Below are 16,905 nucleotides of genomic sequence, written 5' to 3'. Positions count from 1 at the left end.
AAAGTGTTTGTTGGGATTAGGGGATTGGAAATTTGGTTTTTATTTTATTTTATTTATTTAAATGTTAACGTGGGAGTGTTTTTTGGTTTTGAGGATTTAAGATTTTTTTTTTTTAAATGTGAACCTAGGAGTGTTTTTTTTTTTTTGGATATGGGGATTTGAAAATTTTTGTGCCAATTTTTTTAGGTTTTGGAATCCTAGAGCCAAAAAAAAAAAAAAGTTTTTTACTGTAGTGTTTTAGTAGAAGCGTTTTGAAAAGCATTTCAAAATCCAAATAAATTTAGCAATAGTCACTCTAATAAACATTGCAATATATCTCTTTTTGTAGTGTTTTAAGAAAATATTTCAGTATCACTATCGATTGAATCATTTTTTTAAAAACACTACAAACCAAACACTGCAAAAGTCCACTTTTTTGTAGTCTTAAGACCCCTAATTTTTACTTACGGCTTGATTAATTGTAATCTAAACACAACTTGATGCTGAATATACGTGATTAGCAAATTAATTAATTAAAGTACTCAACAATTGCATAGATGAACATGTCAGTGCAAGGCAAAATGTAAAGGCCAGTAGGGAAAAGAGACTCAAACCTAAGATAACACCACGATATGTTATCGAAGAGGAAAACCAAAGAACTCGATGTAAAAATCTCTTCACGGCCCTCAAAACTAAAATGATCTACTAGTGAATAAGTTGGAGTAAAGGAGATTAAAAAGACCCTCCAAGCTTAATCTACCTAAAGTATTTAAGCCCTCTAAGCTCTAGCTGTCAACGGACTTCACCAAGCTTTATCTTCACTAGCTTCCCAAATCCTGCAATACCGCCCGATTGCACCACAAGACCCAATGCTTGTCAAGCTCCAAAACACTCTCTACACTTTGAATGTGTGTGGGTTGTGTTTGGATACAATCTCCTCTCAAGGTTTAACAATGGGAGAAAGGAAGAGAAGAAACTGCAAATATTGAATGCTCTGTTGAGGATGAGTAGCTCTCTCTAAAAGATGGGTGTTGTGAAAATCCTTCTCTAGGGTTTTCTATCTGATAGTCTCCTTACAATTTTGTGAGTAATGAATGTATATATAGTGTGGGTGAAAGGTAGGAGAGTCACATCTAAAATCCTAGCTGTTAGAATATCTCACGGGTCATCTTGCGAGTTACTCACAAGATACATGGACTCTTGAACTTCCATATATGCTCCTCACATAGCCTTTTGCGAGTTTTGCAATCCTAAGCCAATCACGAGCTAGTCACAAATTCCAATGTCTTCAACAAAGCTTCACTACTTAAGACTAAACCCATTACAACTAAATCTCACAAAATACAAGAAAATAAATTAATGAAATTACAATATTTTTTTTCATGGAATACAGCCAACATAAATGTTATGTAAAAAAAACATAACTTATCAATGTTATCCTTTGAAGTACAAAGTAAATGCTCTGAATATCAAGTCAAAAATTATATCAAGGATATAAAGGAATAAGAATGAAAAGAAAGAGGGTTTCGCTTTTATTAAAAGTTTAGTTGGTTCTTGTCTATATAACCGAAGCCTCTGAAACTTTCATAATTTTTCACATCAGTACAATATTTAAATAAAATTACCATTTTATCTTTCTAAAAATTCTGATTTTATATTTCTAAAACCCAATAATAATAATAAAAAACACAAAAACTAAATTTAACTACAAAAAACCAAACCTTATACTCATGTTACGAGAAACTGACTACAAAACCCTACACGCAAGTTTTAAAAACCTAACTACAAAATTACATCCATGAAAAACACGTAGGAAACTGATATTGATTCTATAGCAAAGAGTTGTGTTTGCTGTGCAAAATCAGATTTGATTGTGTAAACTGTAAAGATATCTCTTAGGGGGTTTATCTCTTTAACAGATCGGAAATTGAGTTATTGATTTTGTCATGAATCTTTATTCATGGTTTTTATGTGTAAAGGATTTTTGTCCAACTTGAATACTGTTGGTTGATGTAGGCTGTGGCAACGGTGTTGTGATCAAATTATCAAAAATTTGTTTATGCCTTGAGCGTATATGTGAAAACTTGAAAATGTATTGAAAATATAAGAGCTGTTTAGACCCCCAATTAAAAGTTACAGCTCGATTGATTTTACACTAACTAAATACTAAGTACTGAATAGTGTAAAAGCGAGCGGATAAACAAACAAGCTACTCTAATCCATAATCAAAACAACACAGCAGTAAAATGGAAAGTAAAAGAGTAGGAAGAAAGATACAAATACAAGATAACACGCCGATGTGGTATCAAAGAGGAAACCGAAAAATTCTGCGAAAAAACTCTTCGCCACCCTCCAAGCAGTAATCGATCAACTAGACAATCAGTTGGGATATATGAATTAGCAAGAGACTCTCCAAGCCTAATATACCCAATATACCTAAGCCCTCCAAGCTCCTACTCCAACAAAACTTCTAGAAACTGTGTCTTATCTAACTTTTCGAATCCCGCAATACACCCGATTGCATCCACCAAGCCTCACCGGCTTCTTTTGGCAAATCCCCAAAGCTACCTAAGCTCCAAAACACTCTCTACACTCTGAATAAGTGTGGGTTGTGTTTGGGTACAAATCTCTTCTCAAGGTATGACAATAGGAGAGGGATGGAGAAGAGACTACAATGATTTCTCACTAAGGATGAGTAGCTCACTCTCAAAAAGATGGGTGTGTGTATTATAGAAAACCTATCTAGGGTTTTTCTCTTTGAATGACCTCATCTACATTTGTGGGTAATGAGGGTATATATAGTAGAGGTGAAGGGTAAGAAAGTCACTCTCAAAAATCCTCTAGGCAGAATGTTTTACGATTACCTCGCAGAAAGGTCTTACCCGCAAGACACTCGTGAAAACAACAGCCTAGCACAACTCTTCAACTTGCAGTCATGTGCTTCTCACATGCCCTTTTTGTAGGAACCCTTCTCGCGATCTTCTCGCAAGCTAGTTGCGAAATGCACTAATCTTCAATTAAGCTTGAGTCTTCACCAACTTAATGCTAAACTTAATACAATAAAATCCCACAAAATACAAGGAACAAAATTAAAGCAATTACAACACTTTTTGTCATGAAATATAGCCAACATAAAATATAGTTGTAAATCACAACTTTACAATATGAAATTTTGTTTAAACAAATTCGTGTGATTGTACGAAGACATAAAAATTTGGAACACATTCATGAGAACTACAAAAGAACCATTGGCTAAGTTCATTAGGTATAACTGTACAAAGCCAGCTGCATATTACACGAACTAACTCTATTGTTTTTATTGTTGCACTTATGAGGGTAGAGTCCCTGTTATACTTGCTGCATCTCTTTATAATCCTGATTTGATTTGATTGAGTTTTGATAGATTTTCATTCTTTGATGATGGACTTTATTTGTTTGAGTCTATCTACTTCTCTAATTAAATAATGAATTGATGGTGGACTTTTATCTGTAAGCATATTCTCATTATTTCCCTGTTTTTCAAATTTATGTTTTGTTTTGTTTTGATCTGCTTGCATTCTGCTGTCTAAACTTACATTGAACTCAGGATAGGAGAAGGCTCTAGAGTCTTGGTGTTGGAAGTGAGTTGAAACATCTCTTTTTTGAACATTTAGATTTTTTTCCCTTTCTTTCTATCCTTATCGAGTAGTTTTCACTATTTTTCATTTGATTTGGGATTTATCTTTTTTCTTTGTGAAGGAACTTGAGCATGCAAAAGAACTGAGATGCAAAAATCTATGCAGAGATTTGTGGCTATGGGATTATTGGGTTTTGAAGATTATATTATAGTTTAGGTGATGTATATCAATTTACTTAGCGACGTACTAATGGAAGAGGTGCCATTTTGGCCATGAAGCATGCCTTAAGTTAGGTAACAATCTAATTGATTGCATTGAACCTTTTATGTAATGTACACTAACTGTTGGCATGCACGTGTATTCTTGTATATGCATATATTATCATTAGCTAATTGTACAAATGATACATATATGTAGATTAATATATCTTGTAGATCAATTCTATTTTTATTTTGGTACTCTTTTATGGTGGCAGCACATATGTAGGATGTTGCAGACTATTAGTGAATATGTATTCAAATCTAATAAATTGTTATGCGCCTAAAAATTATTTAAATGATTGTTTTAACCCATCCAAATCTCATGCGATCAATTTCACATGAGAACACATAAAATTTGGTGGATGTATGGTCATAATTGTCGGGTGTAGGGCTAATTGTCTTAGTGACTAACTTCATTGTTGTTTCACTCTTTTCATTTGCCATCTTAGTATGACCCTTAAAAATAGTTCTTTTGTAGGATTGACCTAATAATTTCCTCAACAAAATGTTTTTGATTAAGATAAATTTTATGAGAATGTGCATTAAAGGATAATTGTGGTTTGTTATAATATGCTCACTTTTTTATGATCTGTAGTCTGGCCTTCATCCTAACCAAGTGGATTATGTAAATGTCCATGCTACTTCTACAACTTTGGGTAAATCATATGGACCTTCATAACTTGCTGCATTCTGATTCCATAAAGCTGGCTTAGAATGTTATTTGCTCAAACTAATGCATGTAATCTTGTCTCTAAACCCCTTATTCAGGTGATGCGCTAAAAGCCAATGCTATCAAAAAATGTATTCTCAGAACATGCAACATCAGGTGCTTTGGTCCTATCCTCCACAAAGGTAATTTTTGGTACTTCAAACAAGTTGATCAAACAGGTTCATAATAAAAGAAATTTTCAATGCGTCGATAACACCTACTCTTCTAAGCTTATAAAATTTTACAATGTATTACTTTTGTGATCTATTGCCTCTATGAAATTATATTGCTTTAGGCTTCTACAAGTGTTGTGATTAAAAATGTGACAAACTGTAGTGTTTATCTTTATTTGTGAATTTTTATTTTGAACAAATTGTTTTATTTTCAAATATTTTCAAGTTAATACATTAAATAATATAATTATATTTAATTTCTATTTAACTATTCCGTGCATTGCACGGGTTAGGGACTAGTTAATATCAAGTTCAAGCTTGATTTTAGCATACTGGTTATGGTTACAAATTCAGATATCAGGTTTGGGTAATGATAGATAAATTACGGAATGTAAAAGATAATGAGTCAATTTGAGATGACCTCCTAAAAAGCCAAGCATAAGATATCCTCATCTACAAATCCTAAAACATAGGAACTAATTTTATCCTAAAAATCTATCACTAAGCACTAAGCCTAAATTTAAATACTTCTAATTCTAATTCAAACAATAATATATTTAGCATATCATCCCGAGTCATAATATCTTATTGGATCAAGTCCTTGCTACCATGACACAGATTTATAAATAACGTCTAGCAACTTCCATAAAACAAACACACCCACACACCGGCACACGCACAGAAATGGAAGCAATACACGTCTTCCTATTCTGCATTACTCTCATCTTGTTCTTCATCCGACCCAAATTTCTTCGCAAATCTCAAACCAAAAACCTTCCACCAGGACCAAATGGCCTCCCCATTATTGGTAACCTTCACCAACTTGGCCCTAGACCCCATGAAACTCTCTCCACAATGGCTAAAGAGTTTGGTCCCTTAATGACTGTCAAATTTGGCTCTATCACCACCATAGTTGCTTCCTCTGCTGAAACCGCCAAAGAAATCCTTCATACCCATGACCAAAGCTTTGCTAACCGACCTATCCCTGACTCGGTAACCACTCAACCACACCCAGAAGGCACTCTTGCTTGGATCCCAGGTGACCAAATATGGCGCAACCGTAGACGCATATGTAGCACCCAAATGTTCACTTCTCAACGCCTTGACTTTTTACAACACTTTCGTCACAAGAAAGTTCATCAACTCATAGCTCACATAAACAAATATAAGGGTACCCCAGTTGATATTGGGTCCTTAGCTTTTGCTACCACATTGAATCTTATATCAAACACTATTTTCTCGTTGGATACAGTGGACCCAGATTTTGAAACAGCTCAGGAATTTAAGGAACTTGTTTGGAAAATTATGATGGATGCTGGGAAGCCAAATATTTCGGATAACTTTCCGATTTTGAGGTGGTTTGATTTGCAAGGTGTGAGACGCCATGTTAAAGGTTCCTATACGAGGATGCATGAGATATTTGATGACATCATTTCTAAGCGTCTGAAACACAGAGAGACTGATAAGACAACAAGACATGGTGATTTCTTGGATGTGCTTCTTGATCAGGTGCAAGTAGATGGGTCCGGCTTTAGCATTGAGACCATGAAGCCGCTGATTATGGTAAGAATTTAATTCAAGTTTATATATATATATATATACACAAACACAAATTCTTTGTATCACTTTTTGTGTTTCATTTTATATTCTATTAATTACAACTTGTCATATATGTATTTATTTTTTTAAAAACTTTGGCTATATTATAAAGAATGTTAAACAAATACATAACAAGTTATAATTTGTGGAATATAAAATAATACAGAAGATTTGTATTCTATCCTTTCCACCGGCCGTGAGAGTTAATAGGGTTAATTATGGCACTTTACTAGTGCATTTTGGCCTTTTGTATAACATGGAACAAATCGACCCAAATTTGATTGAAAATAAAATATCATCCCTATCATTTCTCCCCTAGATGTTTTCATAACTTTTGTTAATGGGTTGTGGTTAAAGAGTAAAAAGCACAATTATAATGAATTTGTCCATAAAAACTTATAAATCATTAACATTTTAAAAAATTATATTATAACTAATAAGTAAGTATTTATTAAGATTTAATTTGTGTTTATAGGGCACAAAAGCCCTATAAATTTTGTCAATAATATTTATGACCCATTTGGCTTGAATGATGAAAAAAAAAAGGTGGTGATAAAGTTGGTTGTTAGAAAAAATTTAGTTTTTCCCTTCGTGTATTTGGTTGAGTGTAAAAGTGAATAAATGAAAAACTCTTTTGTTTGGTTGAGTAGAAAAGTAAGAGAATAGAAAATATAAATTGTAAAAATTTACTCTCATGCTCATAGTACATAAAAATTTATTTTTTAATAGTTTATAAAAATTATTATTTTTAATTACTACAAGCTTACAAAAGTTTACAACTAATAAAACATCTAGCAAAAAGAAAAAATTAATAATAATAATAATAATAAGCCTCATCATAGGCGTTTTGCACGTGCAATGGGGCTTTTTTTAAATAAAAAAAAAACCTATATTTTTATTTTATATATATAATTTTTATTTTGAGAATTTAATTTATAAGTAAATAAAGCAATCTGAAAATCAACAAAAGAGTGGTTCTATTTTTAGACAATGTTTTAGTGGGAGTTATAGTTGTATTTTTACTGGATTATCTTTTAGTTTTGTCTTTACTTAAATATAGGGGTGTAGAGACTTTTTTGAACCAAAAAAAATGAGGATCCCAAATTGGGGAAGCCTCTTAAATAGTAGTATAGATGCCCATAGTACATAAAAATTTATTTTTTAATAGTTTATAAAATTATTATTTTTATTTACTACAAGCTTACAAACTAATACAACTAATAAAACATCTAGTAAAAGAAAATTAATAATAATAATAATAACTAACATCATCATAGTGGCTTTGCGAGTGCGATGAGGCTTTTTTAATAGCCAAAAAAAAAAAAACCCTATATTTTTATTTTATCTATATAATTTTTATTTTGATAATCTAATTTATAAGTAGATAAATCAATGGAAAGTGATCCTATTTTTTTGGCAATGTTTTAGTGGGAGTTATAGTTGTATTTTTACCGGATTGTCCTTAGTTTTGTCTCTACTTAAACATAAGGGTGTAGGAGCTTTTTTAAGCAAAATAATAATAATAATAATAATAATAAGGATCCCAAACAGGGGAAACCTCTTAAATAGTAATATAGATAAAAAGTTTTCGTTTGAAATTAAAAAAAAATATATATAATATATATATATATATATATATAAAGAAGGAAGCAAAACATGAAATCAACGCCCAAAAAAAAAAAATTAAAATGCAAAATATGAAAATAAAGTCAAGTTCATTCAACGTGAGCCAAGAAGAAGAAGAAGAATAAGAAGTTAAAAAAAGGGGCAACATTAAATAAATGAGAAGGTAAATGGGTAATTTCTCATCAAACTCACTCCTTCCCATTTTTCTCTCTTGTTTGAGAAAACATTTTCCTCTTAAATTGTGGGCCAGGGAAAAAAAACTCCCCCACCCCTCCAACCAAACACCCTCATCAATCTTTTTCTCTCCTATTTTCTCTCCCCCTCTATCATTTCACCCCAACCAAACATACCATTAATCTTAATGCATGTTGTAGTGGTCAATTTTCAAGTCTACTTCTCAATCATGAAAATGTTTATAGGATTTGTTTATCGCCGGAAGTGATACATCTGGATCGACAACAGAGTGGGCAATGGCAGAGCTTCTACGTAAGCCAAAAACATTGCAAAAGGCAAGAGATGAAGTTTTGCAAGTGATTGGCACTCAAGGTGAAATTAAAGAATCAGACATTGATAGACTTCCATATATCGATGCAATTGTCAAAGAGACTTTGCGGCTTCACCCAGCTGCACCACTTCTCTTGCCTTACATAGCTGGAAACGATGTTGAAGTATCTGGTTACACCATATACAAAGGAAGCCAAGTTATGGTAAATGCATGGTCTATTGGTAGAAATCCCAAATATTGGACTAACCCTTTGTCATTTGAGCCTGAAAGGTTTGTAGGATCCAAATTAAATTACAAAGGAAGGGATTTTGAGTACATACCATTTGGTGCTGGTAGAAGAATTTGCCCTGGCTTACCACTTGCTCAAAGAATGGTTAGCCTAATGCTGAGTTCAATGTTACATTCATTCAATTGGAAACTTCCCGAGGGAATCACCCCAGAGAACCTTGACATGTCGGAGCAATATGGACTCACTTTGAAGATGGCTACTTCCCTTTGTGCTGTTCCTTTTGTTGAGTAAAGAAATGGTTTTAATTAATGGAGTTTGCATTGCCATGTACGTATGGCCCTTTTTCTTTTTATTCGATGTCGTTGGTTTTTCAATGTTTTAAGAATTGCCGCCCAAAGGTTTGATTCCTTTGTGTATTACGTTCTAACTAGGAAAAATAAAATGATCACCTTATAAGCTCTGTACAAATATCTTGATCAATATATGAAAGCCTATGCGCTTAATAATGTATATCTTATGTATCCATCATATGTGGTTGGTTTTTGATATCTTTATACTTGGTTAAATACAAAGATGAAAACCATAATCTCACTCATATTAGCAGAGAATAGGACTCCCGGAATAGTGAACAATTTCAAGGAAATTTGGAACACTTTCAATTGTGGTATGTCAGGGACTTGTCAAACGATGCCTCCAAAGGAAACTTTAATCTCTCTCGGGAAGGCAGGAAAGCTTTCAATTACGTACGGTAACAGGTACTTGTCTACCATGCCTCCAAAGAAGACTGAAGATATGCAGACTTATTAGTTCAAAGTACAAACCACACTAATAAACAAGTTTAACCATGTGATAATAATTACTAAAAAGTAAGAACAACAATATACATTGGTGTTAAGAGCACTAGCATTGGTGGTGCTAAATAGCTATATAGCTATTTTTAACACTAAATAGTCATATAGCTATATAGATGGCTGTGCACTGTAGCAAGAAGCTAAAACAAAAAAAAAAAAAAAAAAAAAAAAAAAAAAATTATTCTTTTCTCTCTTTTCTCTCATTAAAAAAATCTTTTCTCTTTTTCTTTCTTTCCCTCTCTCTCCGGCTTCTCTCCTTGCTTTTTTTTTTCTTCTCATTTTTTTTTCTCTCTAGCGCCTCCCTTATCTCCCTCTTGTGGGTGGGATCGTGATGGTGGGTAGATCAGTCTTGAGGGTGGCTGGCTAGCTGGGTTCATCAGAGCATTCTCATCAGCTGTTGCATAAAAAATGCCATTTTGACACATAAAAAACCTACTTTACTATTTTACAACATCATTTTACAACATCTCATTTATCAGGTGTTCTATTTTTCAATCTCATACATTAAAATAATATATCCATTCCATTAAAATATCATTAAAAAAAAAAAAATTCAGTAAAATTTCTCCCTATCATTCTCATTCTCATCCTCATCGGCAACGACGACAACAACGGCACAACACCGAACCCACCCACCACCGGCGCACAAACCCACATCCACCACCGGCAACAACAAACAAACAAACAAAAAAAAAAAAAAAAAAAAAACACAACCAGAGAGATCGGCGCACAAACCCACCACCGGCGCACAAGCCCACGCACAAACCCACATCCACCGAACCCACCACCGGCGCACAAACCCACATCCACCGAACCTACCACCGGCGCACAAACCCACATCCACCGAACCCACATCCACCAAATTAAACAAACCCACATCCCAAATCCACCAAATCAGTGGCGAGACGGCGATGAGACGGCGATGATCAGTGGCGAGCCTCGGCGTGGCGAGCCTAGGCGTGGCGAGACGGCGATGAGCCTGGGCGAGGCGAGACGGCGAGACGGCGTGCGTGTGGGCGTGGCGATGAGCCTGGGCGAGGCGAGACGGCGAGACGGCGTGGGCGTGGGCGTGGGCGTGGCGATGAGCCTGGGCGAGGCGAGACGGCGAGACGGCGTGGGCGTGGGCGTGGCGGTGAGCCTGGGTGAGGCGAGACGGAGATGAGAGTGCCCCAGAGAGAGAGAGAGTGAGAGAGTGAGAGAGATGGTTTCTCAGAATGCCCGAGAAAGAGAGAGAACTGAGAGGAGGAGAGAGAAAAAAAAATTAAATAATGTAAACAGTAAATAGCATTCTTGACCGTACGCTCTCAAATATGAGAGCGTACTGTAGCATGTCTCATATTTTTGAGACATTTGACACACCTCATGGGAGGTTGTTTTTGTATTTGGTGTGCTAAATGTGCCAAATATTTGGCATTTGGCACATTTAGCACACCTGATGGTAATGCTCTCGTGTCAATGGGTGGCTGGGTTCATCGGCATCGCTAGGCTGTGGGCTGTGGTGTGGTTGGATCATTGGCAACAATTTTGGTGATGATCTTGGTGCCAAAATGATGAGACTAAGCTCGACAATGGTTGGGTTCAGTGCAGAAACGGTTCGTGGGTGGTTTCGGTGAGGATCTCAGTGCCAAAACGGTTGGCGCTCCTCTTCCCTCACCTCTGCTCCACCGCTGGGTTTGTTGGTGGGTTGTTGGGGTCTTGGTGTGTGGTTTCTATGTGGGTCTCTTTGGATTGTATATCTGGGTTTTAAGATTTCTAATTTTGTGTATTGTGTGCTCTTGGCTTAAGTATCTTGAGGGTGACTTTTTTTTTTTTTTTTTCCCCCAATTGGTTGCTAGTTTTTTGGTTGAGCTTGAGGCTACTGTGATGGTGGTTGTGGTTTGGTTGTGTCGTGATGTTGGCTGTGGGTAGTGGTAGTAGTGGTAGTGGGCTGTGTGAAGTGGTGGTTGACTAGTGGTGGTGGTTGTTGTTGTTTATTATAGTGGATATATTATTTTATTAAAGTATATTATTTTAGTGTGTTGTTTATATTATTTTATTGTGTTAAAACCTAAAATAAAACCACTAATATTAGATGTTTTGTAAAGTGAGAAGTTAAAATAAATATAGTAAGTTTTGGTGGAGCCAAATAGCTAAATTATGGCTCCACCAATGTGATTGCTCTTAGGGTCATATTTTTTTTATTTGACATATCCTATGACAAAATGTACGATATTTGTAATTGGGTAGTTCTAAGTGGTTTCAAGATTATCATGACAAGTGGTTTCATTGAAGACATGAAAATTACTTAAGAAACTACTCAAGAATAGCTGAATCTACAAGTCTCAATACCTAATTTGACACCTTCGATCTATCAAGATTTGATGAACCTCAATACCTGTCTATCTATCGAGCTAACAGAGTTTCTAATGTAGCCAACAACATTTGGATTCTAATTGGCTATTATTTGTTTGTTTGTGTAAACCTAACAGGAATAAGAGAGTCCATTTAGAAGGACAAAATTGCCAAATGCCATTTTCGAGCAAAAATAGTAGCTCTTTGCCCCTATTTTCTAAACTAATTAGGGAAATGTGTCTCTTTTGTAACTCGATTTGTGATAAATCAAGTTAAAAAAAAAAAAATTCTGGAGCCTTATAGCAGCGTTTTTAAGGACCTATAGTGACGTTTTAAGAACCTATAGTAGCGTTATAACTCGACCTCCATGAAATCAAGTTATAGGCAATTTTTTTTTTTTTTACCTATAATTCGATTTAATAGAGGTCAAGTTACAAAATGCCATTATAGGTCCTGAAAACGTCACTATAGGCTCCTTAAAAACGCCGTTATAAGGCCTAACTCAATTTATCACAATTCAAGTTTCAAAAAATGGGCATTTCCCTAATTAGTTTGGGAAATGGGGCAAAGAGCTGCTATTTTTGCCTAAAAAGGGCATTTGGCAATTTTTTTTCCCCATTTAGAAGGCTCATTAAGTTCCTATTTAAATAAGGTGATAGAGAAAAAAAAAAAACAAAAAAGGTGATAGAGAAAGAAAACCCTAACTCTAATACTTCTTAAGGTTTTCTTATTAAAATCCTACCCTCCACCTTTTGAACATGTGAATTCAAAAAACTATAAAAAGAGATTTGCTGCAACTCTTATGTATCTTTGGGTTTTGTACAAAATAAATTCTCTGGCACCAACAATTGAAGATCTTATTGGTGTTTTTTTTAAGCTATTGCAAATCAACTACAACAATTAAAAAGGTTGCTATGAAGTTAGACATAGATTGAAGATTGACACAGATTGAAGATTTGTGCAAAGAAGTCAGTAACGTATTGGAGATTCATGCAAAGGAGATGACTTCTATAAGATCAAGTCCAATTGGGGATTAAAGCAAAGGTTCATCAACTATAGGTTGGTATTTTGGGATAAGCCGGGTAATGATAAGATTTCTTATACTTGAAACAGCTTGTTATTGATTAGTGGATTCTTCAAGAGTGGTGACATGAAATTTACCCAAAGAGATTTTTGCCTTATGAAGGCTTTCTAATGTCAACAAATCACTGTGTCAATTTAATTTCCACTGCATTATAGTTTAGTCAAAAAAAAAAAAAAAAAAACTACACCATGTTGGAAATATAACAATGAATAACAAGTTTTTCCACTGCATTATAGTTTAGTAAAAAAAAAAAAAAAAAAAACTACACCATGTTGGAAATATAACAATGAATAACAAGTTTAATACAACAAATTCTATCCTAAGTATTTTATCTAGAATGAAAAAAAAAAATAACAAAGTAATTGTATGTAAATTTAAGAACAATCTCACAGTGCTATAGTTACACGCAAAGAGCGTTATCCTTAAAAGTTGATTTGTGCCGTCCGGAGAAAAACTCTGTGCGATTGGTTTTCTTGGCCAACAACCCCTCAGAATTAGAATATAGTGTCAACCTTTGTAATGGACACACTTCCACTCACGAAAGTTTAAGAACTACCTTCTAATGCCTTTCCATAAGATAAGTATAAATTGTAGAAAAAAAAAACATATGGGAGAGAAAGAAAATAAAAGTGTATTTTTAAACATAGAATAGCAAAAGACTTGTAGGAAATGGTGTGTTATTGCCCAATGGCTATTTTTCTCATAATTTCCCAAAGGCAATTTTATCCTGTATTGCCCAACATAAAGTCCAACGGCTAAAAAATAAAGAATAATAAAAGTGTATGGAACACACATCCACACCAATAATCCCCTACACATTACAAAAACGAAATAGGAAAGGCAATCTTCTAAAGAAATCATTCATTAATATGGTACCAAAAGATTTTAACCATATATAAGATAAATAAGTAGGAACTAAAAGACAATGGTAGAGTTAAAACACTTTTAACTAAGCTATTAGTAAACCAAACTTACTACTCACATGACTTTCTTTACCAATGTTGTTCTTAAGCGGGTTAGCACCATATCCAGGCCATGTGCCACTAGGATCCATGAGAGCTCTAGAAACCTACCCAAAATTTCTCATAGGAAGCAGTGCAATTTCTACTCACACATAGGTGGCATCCATCAAGAGTGCATGTAGGACACTCCATCCCAACAGGTAAGGAGTATGGATCCATTAAGAGCCTAAAGCTCAACCTCCAACAATCTGCAACTTAGTCAGTGGCATCCATCAGGAGTACATGCAATGACACCCCATCCCAACAAGTAGGGATATGGACCTATTAAAAGCCTAAAGCTTAACCTCCAACAATTTGTAACTTAGTCGGTGGCATCCATCAGAAGTGCGTACATATGGGGTCAGTAGGTAGGAATATGGATACATTAAGAGCCTAAGCTCATCCTTACCCAATTATGCAACTTAACACTGTCTCACACCATAGGGACGGACTCATCACTAATCTCCTTAGAGAGATAGCAGAAAACACATAATAAATGACTATGCCCATATGGTCAACTAATGACCTCTGCCATTTGTTTGGGGGCCTTTTTCAATTGCCCAGCCACATGTGGTTTGTTGGAGGAATGATCTTGCTAGGCCTGAGTTCTGTTTGGAGAGTTGCGTCCGGAACTCAACATTGGACCATATGGTCCAATGGCTACCGGTGTACTTTTATTGTTGAGGAAAAATTTTTCACACCACATGGCTTTATTTCATTGGCGACCTGCACCACGTCAACACTATCATGGATTTTGGGAAAATCTATTCTAAAGCCCAAAAGAGCCCATATTTACACAAAAAGGCATCAAAGCCCATGGTTCAAGCTCATAGCACATCATCTCATTTGTTAGGAGTCGTGGTTTGGAGGGCCAAGAAGTATGTTCAGTAAAGCTCCAGTGGTTCAAAGTTGATAAAGGAAAGCATGTTGCTTGGCATATCTTTCACAATTTCCTGAACTCTGACGGATCATTGTGCAATAGGTAACATTTGGTAAGTCTCTCATATCACATAACACTTAAAATGATAAAACTCCCCATGCTCTTTACATAAAAATTAATGTTCATCATATAATATAAATTTAAAAATGTAATTATAGTTTTTGATATAAATTATATTATTATCACCTAAATCAATTCTGAGCACATGGCTAAATATATATTAATATCTCATATCTAGCGTTAAATGCTCTCCTTACTCTCCAAGATTTGGTTAAAATATAAAAAAACCATAATTACATCTCTAAAACTTCATCAAATATCAACCAACTAGTCTATTACTTACCAAAATTATATATGGACTAAAAACATAATTTTTCAAAAGAGGAAACTTAGCCAAAAATACCAACAGTAGCTCCAGCGGAAGTTGCAAACAGCTCCAGCAGAAGCTGTTTTGCAGACACAGCTCTAGCCGAAGTTGCAAACAACTCCAGCAAAAGCTACAACAACTCCAGCACATTCTGCAGTGGCTCCAGCTGTGGTATCAGAAATAAAAAGATCTCATAAAGATTATCTTACCATTTTTAGCAAAACCATGAATTTAATGCCAAATATTTTCTCTTCAAGCAAAAGATCTCATTCAGATGGTATCACTTGCACTACAAGAAAATGTATTTTTAGTAACGAAAAATTTGTCACTAAAAGTCCAGTTTTTCGTCACTAAGAACCTTTAATGACAAAATTGGACTTTTAGTGACGAAATTCGTTTCGTCGCTGTAGCCCCATCGCTAAAAGTCTTGGTGACGAAAAATTTCATCACTAAAAGTCCGATTTGTTAAAAAAAAAAAAAACTTTTAGCGACGAAAATGTTTCGTCGCTAAATATTTTCCTCACTAAAAACAGTATTTAGTGATGAAAATATTTCATCACTAAAACCATTTCGGTTTATTAAATCATATTTAGTGACGAGCAATTTCATCACTAAAACTATTTTCTGGTACATATAGTAACGAAAAAATTCGTCACTAAAACTATTTTTAAGAAAATCCAAGCACATATAGTGACAAATATTTTTGTCACTAAAACCATTTCTTAAAAAATTCCGCTGCATTTAGTGACGAAATATTTTGTCACTAAAACAATTTTTTGTTGCCATATTTGTGACAAAAAAATTCATCACTAAAACTTATTTCTGTTTTTATTATTTTCATGGCGTTAATATTAACCTGTAATCTATCATTACATTATTAAAACCTCACATTTGATTAATACATTTATTTCAACAACACATTTATAAAAAATCGATCCATACATTCCACAAATTAAAATTAAAACAAGTATCCAATTCAAACTCCTTCCATACAATAATTGTTTCCAACACATACAATAACTTAAAATAGTTTATAACAATACAAAAAAAATGTAGCATAATATAATTAGAATCAATGGAAGATGTCCTCATATGTCTTCAAATAATATCAAAAGTAAATCCCCTAAAGCTACTAATAAGAAATCTACACAAATATAAAAACACTACTACATTAAAATCGTAAAGTAAAAACATTAACTATGTTATAAGAAAAATTTCTAACAATGAATTAAGAGTAGTCACACCAATAAATTAAAATAATAACTCCTAATGTATAAGTTGTAGAAAGCAAATATAAATTTTCAAGTGTAATATAATACAATTAGTTTCAAATGATACAAAAAAAAAAAATGAAGTGTTTTAACTTAAAGATAAAGTACTAACCAATAAGTGATTTAATTTAAAGATGAACGACCCCCATAGGTAAAAGCGTCATCATAAACCTTACTCCTCAAAAAATTAAGAATATTCTTTTGGACCTCATCTTGCTTAGCTCATGCCTCTTACTCGTTAGCTCACTCCTCTTTGTCCCTAGCTTTTGCCTCTTTAAGCTCAATTATCTCATTTTTTTAACCAATGAATATACTCCACCAAGGAACTAGATGAGGCAGTGGTTACTAGAGAAGAGGAAGGCC

General features: G+C 34.3%; 1 protein-coding gene across 1 annotated transcript; it reads left to right on the top strand.

Moving 5' to 3' along the window:
* The first annotated feature begins 5,409 nt into the window (after nt 1–5,409).
* LOC112004390 (geraniol 8-hydroxylase) lies at nt 5,410–9,003 on the top strand. Its single transcript, XM_024036634.2, has 2 exons — nt 5,410–6,301; nt 8,383–9,003. The coding sequence occupies exons 1-2, from the start codon at nt 5,423–5,425 to the stop codon at nt 8,986–8,988; spliced, it is 1,485 nt and encodes a 494-aa protein (XP_023892402.2). The 5' UTR covers nt 5,410–5,422; the 3' UTR covers nt 8,989–9,003.
* Nucleotides 9,004–16,905: the final 7,902 nt, after the last annotated feature.

The sequence above is a fragment of the Quercus suber genome, unplaced genomic scaffold, assembly GCF_002906115.3.
Source record: "Quercus suber isolate HL8 unplaced genomic scaffold, Cork oak 2.0 scaffold_518, whole genome shotgun sequence".
Taxonomy (NCBI): Eukaryota; Viridiplantae; Streptophyta; class Magnoliopsida; order Fagales; family Fagaceae; genus Quercus; species Quercus suber.
This window is presented reverse-complemented; position numbering and strand designations above follow the sequence as displayed.